Source organism: Malania oleifera, chromosome 3, assembly GCF_029873635.1.
Source record: "Malania oleifera isolate guangnan ecotype guangnan chromosome 3, ASM2987363v1, whole genome shotgun sequence".
NCBI lineage: Eukaryota > Viridiplantae > Streptophyta > Magnoliopsida > Santalales > Ximeniaceae > Malania > Malania oleifera.
The window spans coordinates 107,443,808-107,452,733 of NC_080419.1; the positions used below are offsets into that span (position 1 = coordinate 107,443,808).

At 33.7% G+C, this 8,926-nt stretch overlaps 1 protein-coding gene across 1 annotated transcript; it reads left to right on the forward strand.

Annotated features, from left to right (window-relative positions):
- The first annotated feature begins 2,223 nt into the window (after positions 1–2,223).
- Positions 2,224–7,587, forward strand: LOC131152078 (uncharacterized). The gene is made up of 2 exons (XM_058103697.1): positions 2,224–2,747; positions 6,881–7,587. The coding sequence occupies exons 1-2, from the start codon at positions 2,580–2,582 to the stop codon at positions 7,430–7,432; spliced, it is 720 nt and encodes a 239-aa protein (XP_057959680.1). The 5' UTR covers positions 2,224–2,579; the 3' UTR covers positions 7,433–7,587.
- The last annotated feature ends 1,339 nt before the right edge of the window (positions 7,588–8,926 follow it).

The window sequence follows — 8,926 nt, forward strand, 5'->3', positions numbered from 1 at the left end:
TGGTAGAAACAAACAAAACAAAAAATGGAGTTTGTGGAAGTAACTGAGTGGAAGTGAATACCGTACACGTGTAAGCCACTTCAAATGTCTAAGGGGTTTGTGCAACACTGCAACGTAACGAACGTGATTACGAAACGGCTCTGACACTGGCGCACTCCCAGACCCACACGAATCACGAGCATGGCGTGCCCGCTCGCTGGTCACCCCATTCCCCTGCCCGTCTTGTCCCCCGCCTACTCAGACCCTCACTTCCCCAGTTTTATGCCCATGCCCCTGTTTTTGGTTATAATAACAACCATGCCACTGTTTTTTTTTTTTTATTTTCTTTTTCCTCCTCCTTTTCTTTTCTATACAATAAATAACAACATTACTCAATTTTCTTTCTTACAAAAAATCCTTTCTTTAATTTATACTATTTGCTATTAGTGGATACATAAGAAGAGTACTTTATACTATTAGGTATTACTGGATACATAAGAAGAGTTCAGGGATGAACCCTTGACATCCTCAAGTGGCATTTTGCGTTTCCAATTAATCAGTGTGAGATTGTGAGCCTAATAGACGATCTATTGAGAATGAAGTCATTCGATATTCTCGCCCTAGAGATTGTGATGTTTGCGCATCCTAGCCAGTTATTGTATGATTGAGCCATGTCATTTAAGACCCCAATTAGACATTCGGTGGATGATAAACTTTCGTATGTCTTTACCCAAGTAGTATATGATGTCACTTCCCTTAATTCCAGCTACTGAGGGTAAGTGTTAGATATACGAGAATTGTGCTTTGGGAATGAGAGTGACCTTAGTTTCAAAAGATTCATTCTCTTCAAAAAAAAAATATAGGAGGTAAAACAACATGGGATTCCAAATAATAGGATTAGACCACTAAGCTGAACATTGGAGTGTTCTTATGGATGATTATGGGAACGGATGGGCAGGACTTAGTTTTATTGCCTATGCATGATGGTATTGAAATCAATCCACCAAGATGTGATATTTTCAAAAATATTAGTCTCAAGTAACATCGATCATGGTAGAATTCTCTTTTGGAACTTTTTTTTTTTTTTTCCGATATTCTTTCTTGTACCATTAAGAAAAAAGTTAGTACCTTTTTTTTTTCTTATCGTTGTTATGACTTATGGTTGGATAATTAAACCTCTTTCTAATTTCCTTTCATGTACTATATATTCAATTCATTGTTAGTATGTATCATCATGTGTGTCATTTTTTATTGCAATATTTAGGTTATTAGCCAACTCCTTGAAAGTAATATATTCCTTAATTTGTTCAAATTTTCTTTTTAATTCTTTCGATTGAAGGATGGAAGTTGTGTATGATACAAATAATGACCACCGCGCACTCATATATACTCATTTTTCAATTTTTTAAAAACATTAAAGAACCATTTGAATTTTTGGAAAATTATTATAAATCTAGCTAAGATCAACTAGTTATCAAAATTTATTTACAATAATCTTTTTTTGCTTAATTGCATCATGCATCTTCACAATAATATATATATATATATATATGTATTATTGTATTCCACTTGTGAGTTTGTCTCACATTGAAAAAATTGAGTGGATGTTGGATGCTTATATACATGGTTGGACCCAAGACCCAATAGACTTAAACTTTTGGGTCAAGTTGGTGCTTACTCATGTGTATTAAACTCACCCATGATCTCTTCCGGCGCTAACAATATATATATGCAATCCACATGTTAACCGGCATTGGTGAAATCATCTAACATATATAGATATTTCATATGCCATGATACATATCATATCATATTATTTTCACTTGTTCATTATGCATATAGCCTTCAAGCTCACTTAATTTCTTCTGTTAAGCCAACTTAAATGTCAAAGCATTTATCGAGTTTAAGAGATGAAATTTACCAATTAAACATCAAACCAAAAAAATTCATTTAGATTAAATTAAAAAATCTCGTTAGCTAGTTTGAGCGAATAGACTGAATTAGGGCTAATGCATCAATCATTTTCATATTGTATTAAAAAATATTTCCCAATTGTTGTTGCCAACATATTAAATAAACAAAAATTATAAAATATTGATAAACATAAATTGAAAATTATTGGACCAACACTTTTTTTTTTGCTTGTGTAAGTGAAGTAAAGTGGTAATATATATGGAAGAGGAAGGGCAGATTTTGGACCCAAAAGAATTCCACAAAATGAGGTTCATGCATATTATGCAAAGTAGAAATAATTTAAAAAGGGGGCCGGGGGATTTGCCTTTTTTCTCATCTCTTTCCTGCGAAAATGGACGTAGTTCTCAGACTGGTCCATGTGCCTTCCTTCTCCCCCTTGTATTTATACTCAGAAACCCCCCTGAGATGCATACCTAGCTAGCTGCTCTTGCTGGACACCTCTCTCGTAAGCTACCTAACTGAGATCTCCAGCATTCATATATATATATATATATATATATATACACGCATGTGATCATCATCAACTAGATTAACAGGAGAGAGAGAGAGAGAGAGAGAGAGAGAGAGAGAGAGAGAGAGCTTGCAGCTAGCCAGCTAGTAGATCGATCGACTTGCAGTCGAGATTGATGGAATGGAGGAAAGCGTATTTGGACGTGCTACTAGTGCCACTTGGGTTACTGATTTCCATAGCTTATCATCTGTGGTTATGGCATAAGGTTCGAACCCACCCCCTTTCCACCATCATCGGTGCTAATGCCGTCGGTCGCCGCTTTTGGGTTTCTGCCATGATGAAGGTACCTTCCCTAATCCCTTTCCTATCATCTGTTATATAACCATACAGACGCACACACATACACGCATGCATCATTAAGTGTACAACTAGTCTATCATATTCCCTTCTGGGGCATGCAGTCCAGTCGTAAGAGTGAGTTTTCAATTCGAACATCTTTTTTTCATATGAATTTGATTTTCAGCAAGATCAAATTCAAATGAGTGGGCTTTTAGAGAAAATTTGGAGTGACCCCTCTTGCTATAATAAAATTTTTTTACTATATCCACGTTTTGGAACATAATCGGTTCAATTTCGTCACTTATATCGATCTGTTGCTGATCGACCTCCATTGCCACTGCCATCAAGATCCTTCTTCTTCTTCTTCTTCTTCTTCTTCTTCTTCTTCTTCTTCTTCTTCTTCTTCCTCTTCTTCTTCTTCTCCTTCTTCTCCTTCTTCTTCATAATTGTATTATCCACCCAGAAGGTTGAAGTGTTTTTCTTAATTTGTTCAGGGAGTTTCTTCAACTCCTGGACTTTGCGTACGAGAAACATTTTAATATTACAACGGAAATCATGACATATTCGCCATAACAAACTAATCTTACGTGTGTGTCTCTACATACACTTTAACTGCAAAAAGCCCCAATCAAGCAGAATTCTAGCAGTGCTGTAGTTATATATAGGATGTTCTACATACACAACCCAAATTTTTTTTATAAAAATTTAATGTACTTTTTCTATTCGATTCGTGTGATCTTGGATGATGGTAAGTGTAATACTACTTCATTTTTTCATAATATTATAATGAGTTCAGAATTCTAGGCCTGTTTGGATTTTCAACTTAGAATTTTTCTGTAATTTTATATTTGGTTATCAAAGAAAGTAAAAAAGAAAATAAAAAAATATTTCAAATCTATGAATAAAAATTTGATTTTAGTCATTTTACATATCATTGATATTTAATTTTTTCTAATTTTTAATCATACTAAAATAAGCTAAACAAAATCCTTGGTTCAAACTAGACTTGTTTGAAACTTGGAAAATATGAGGGAAAGAAAAAAAACATAAAGGAATCCAATTTCTCTTGTTTCATTATCAAGAAAATTAATAAAAAAAATTAAATTAATGCATAAAAATTAAATTTTATACACCAATTATGTTTAATTTTTATTAATTTTTAATTATATTATAATAAATTTTATTTTTAAATAATATTTGATATATCTTATTTTTCTTTCCTTTCTTTTCTCTATCGCAATTCTTATCCTATGAAAAGTGATTGCGTATTAAGATTGCAAGTATCAATTCAACATACCAAAGTACGGAAATGATTCATGAGATTTTGCCGTTTATATGGTGGGATTCACCATCACGGGTGGACCCATAGATACGATGGTATATATATATATATTACTTATTAAATATTATATATGTCTTTTTCATTAAAGGTAATGCATAATAATATCTCTATTTTTCGGCATCACCTATCTTTTCTTAAGCACTATTTAGAATTTAAAAAATATATTTAAAAAATAAAAAATATCAAGAAATTCATATTTTCATGCTTCACTGTCGAAAAAAGTAAGAAAAAAAATAAAAAATATACCAAATTCATGAACAAAAATTTTAAATTTTACGTATCATTAATATTTAGTTTTTCTTAATTTTAAATTATATTAAAACAAATTTCATTTGTAATAAAATTTAATATAGAAGAAAAATACATTGAAAAATGAGTTTTTTATTTTATTTTATTTTTATTTTTATTTTTTTAAGTAAAATCCTTGATCCAAATAAATCCTTACGATTGTATCTTTTTACATCAATGTTATGTTGTTGTTGTTATTTATTTATTAATTATTTATTTATGTCACTTTATAGTTATATTATTTAATTGGAATTTTAATAAATTACACATTTAGCGCATTTGCATTTTTTCACAACAATAATTTCTTCAAAGTTCCTATAGAATGTATTGATAAAATAAGGGTATAATAAGAGAAAAAATGCAGGAAAAAGCAAATATATAGAGGGAGAAGATATTACAAAGACAATTGCGAAAACCCAATTAGGTGTTTGTCATATATTTGTGGTTACTTAAATGATTTTTTAGTACAAAGAAAAAAAATAAGTGTCACAAGTCATGTGTATAGTAGAGGGGTTATAATTAAATTCTCCTTTCAAAAATATCTGTCATGATCTAAATAGTTTTTAAGATCAATGATATATAAATACTTAATTAACTAAATTATTTTTAACGAAAGGTTTTGAAACGACTCGAAGATTCAACTTTCCTTTCTTAGTTGACCCTCCGAGGATGTCACTTTTAATAGGTTCGACCAAAGAAAACCCATGCATAACTATACATACATAGACAATGATGTTAATATTTTTTTAAAAAAATACAAATTAAGATTTACACCTACATGGTTCTTATTCCATCATTAATCAACTTTCAATTAGATTGATTACCACATACCACTTAATTTCAACTACGGGTGAGCATAATTCAGTTTTAACCTAATTAATCGACTGAATTCAGTCAATTCGATTTAGTTAGTTTGTAGTTCAGTTCGATTCGGTTTCAGAATGAGGTAAATTCGGGTATTCGATTTTCGGTTTGGCTATAGGGAAAATGTAATTCGGTTAATTGAATTACTCGAATTATAATTAATTAATAATTAAATATAAATTATTAAATTATATGATTTTAGGTTAGGGTTCCAAACTTCCAATGTTCCATTCGACCATTCCTAGATTCCCTTCTCATTCAGTCATTCCCATTTCGTCATACAAATTATACATTCAAATTTTTTTCTATAATTAATTTCAATTTTATTCGGTTAAATTCAGTTAACCGAATTATCCGATAATTTAGTTCGGTAGGGCACGATTCGGTTGAAGAGCTCAATTCAGTCGGTTCGGTTATGGGGTGGAGTTAATAAAAAAAAATCGACTAATTCAATTAATTGGCCGAACCGACCGATTGCACACCCTTTCTTCACCAAAAATTCGAAGCCCTAATCTTAAAATAAAGGGAGAGCAGCTAGTGGGAGAAATATAAAAGGAGAAATTGTCCTTGTAGCTAAGTAGTCTCAGCGGCCAACAACACATACAGCACTAAATTGATTAGTGGGCTAAGCTGGAATCCATTACTGCTCTCCCTATATTGGCGATGTCAATATAATTGGTGCATTAGTTCAAACAAAGAGAACACTTGTTTTCACCTAACCAAACATTATTTTAACATAATGTTTGATAATAACTAAACATGCATCACTTCTATAACATTATATTTATGTTATCCAAGTTAAATGCACAATCAAACCCCACTACTTATATTTATAGTACCAATTAAAGTAAGAGTCATTTTACAAGTGGACATTAGGATATTCAAACCCATTTTGACTAATTTTTTTTTTTTTTTAGTAGTACCACAATACCTAGTCCACAAAGTGTTTTAAATTAGGATGCATATATATAATTATAACAAAGCTATTTTAAAGTTTTTCCGTATAAATTGGTACTTTACATATTTAGACATGTGATATGTATAATTTGGAATCTCAAATGATGTTATGAAGAAAATCATTAACTCCTTAAAATTGGGTTGTCAAGGAGCTAGCTAGCGTCCAAACAAGGATCAATGACCTATGACCATAACATAACTTGAAATTTTAAATTTGGAACATTTAGCGCTTTCTCGTTTTTAAAAGGCAACAACACCCAAACTATTGTTTATACTATAAGGATATTTTATTTTCATTCAAATAGAAAAGTACTTAAAAGGGATAGTTACTCAAGTATATAAAATTTGAAACCAATGAGCAATTATCAAATGTCACTTTAACATTTTGGAGTTATATATATAAAAGAAAGAGTTAGCTTGAGTCCCACTACTTATGTGAATATTATTATATTTTAATGAATTAAAATTTTGATACAACACTTTATGATTAGTGAATTTTGAATCCAATAAACTTATAAGTATTTTTCAAATAGAATATTTAAGATTTTCAGATAATGTATTAATTCATTAAAATAATGGGTAACGTGTTCTACACTTCTGTACCTAAGTCATTTGATTGTATTTCTGCAATGTACATAGGTGAATGAATAGTAATGTTGGAGTTAAAATTTTGGGCATATATGCAGGACAACGACAAGAAGAACATACTAGCCGTGCAGACGCTGAGAAACATGATCATGGGGTCGACGCTGATGGCGACGACGTCGATCCTGCTCAGCTCGGGGCTGGCGGCGGTGATAAGCAGCACCTACAGCGTGAAGAAGCCGCTGAACGACACCGTCTATGGGGCGCACGGCGAGTTCATGCTGTCCCTCAAGTACGTCACCCTGCTGCTCATCTTCCTCTTCTCCTTCCTCTGCCACTCCCTCTCCATCAGGTTCGTGAACCAGGTGAACTTCCTGGTGAACTGCCCGCCGGAGCCGTCGGGGACGGTGTCGCCGGCGTACGTGTCGGAGCTGCTGGAGAAGGGAGTGCTGCTCAACACCGTGGGAAACAGGCTGTTCTACGCGGCGCTGCCGCTGCTGCTCTGGATATTTGGGCCGGTGCTGGTGTTCCTCTGCTCTCTCACCATGGTGCCTGTGCTTTACAACCTTGACTTTGTGTTGGGTGGTGGAAAGGGAAAGGGGAAAGGAGGAGATGCTAATCATGCAGCTACGGACTCTGAAGAATCTGTTTAATTTATTAATTAAATTAAAATAGTTAAACAATTAATAATATAAAATAATATGTAATAATGATGTTAATAGTGAGATTGGTTTCATATGTATGTGTCGTGACTATGTCATCCCGGGGGAAATTAATTAGTAATTAAGGTTGTTTATTTGTTAGTTAATTATTAATTTTTGTCTTAATTAAGCTTAGTGGCCTAGTTTCACCCATTTCCATGCATTAAGCAAGCTCGCTCTCTCTCCCTCTCTCTCTTGAAGAGAATTATTAATTTTGTATATTTTCTTCTTAATAATACATTGCTATACATGACATTTTATACATAATCAATGATAAATGGGGGAGCTATATACAGTGAATTCAAAGTAATCTCAGCCAAAATTCAAGGAGATAATGGAGGCTTGATCGGTGGAGTGATTGACGGCTTGATTGGAGGAGCAATGGTAGGTGTTGATGGCTTGATTGGAGGAGCAATGATAGGTGTTTACTTATCATGCCCCTGCAAGATTGACTGGTTGTTGAGGACACCAATTAATCTTGGTTCGATGAGAAAAAAAGGAGAATCGAGGTAGCGGCTTGGTAAGAGAGTAGCTAGTTGATCAGAAGTATGAACATGGGAAACGCGTAGGTGACCTGTAGCAACTTGATCGCGAACAAAGTGGTAGCCGATAGCGATGTGTTTCATACGAGAATGAAAGATTGGATTGGCACAGACATAAGTAGCACTCACGTTATTACAGCAAATGATCGGAGTAGAGGTTACAGGTACACGCAACTCTTGAAGAAGATTCATTACCCAATTTATTTCAGATGCATTAGAGGCGATGGCTCGGTATTCAGCCTCGGTGGAGAAGCGAGCGATAGTCTTTTGCTTTTTAGAACTCCAAGAGATGAGATTGACGCCAAGAAAAAGAACATAAGTAGAGGTTGAAGTCCAATCATTAGGATCACCAGCTCAATCAACATCGGAAAATGCATGAAGTATTTGTGGTGATTTTTTGCGAATCATAATGCTAAAGTCAAGAGTTCCAACTAGATAGCAGAGCAAGCGTTTAACTGCAAACCAATGAAGAGTAGAAGGAGAATGCATGAACTGAGATAACTTGTTAATGGCAAAGGACACGTCAGGACGTGTCAACGAGAGATATTGTAGTGACCCAAGAGTTTGACGATACAAAGTAGCATCATTAGGTGGAGAGTCATCTGACAATATGAGAGCTTCAGTAGTTGCAAGAGGGGTAGAGACAGGCTTGGCATTGTCCATGTTAACTCGATGTAAGAGTTCTAGGATATATTTCCTTTGAGACAAAAACAAACCATTAGAGGTAAAGTGAGCTTCAATCCCAAGAAAATATGTGAAATTACCAAGATCCTTAAAAGAGAATTGTTTGGAAATATTGATGATGAAGGCAGTCACATGAGCAGTAGAGGATCCAGTGAGGATGATTTCATCCACATAAACTAATAGATAAAGAACTGTGCTGGAAGAGTGAATCATAAACAAG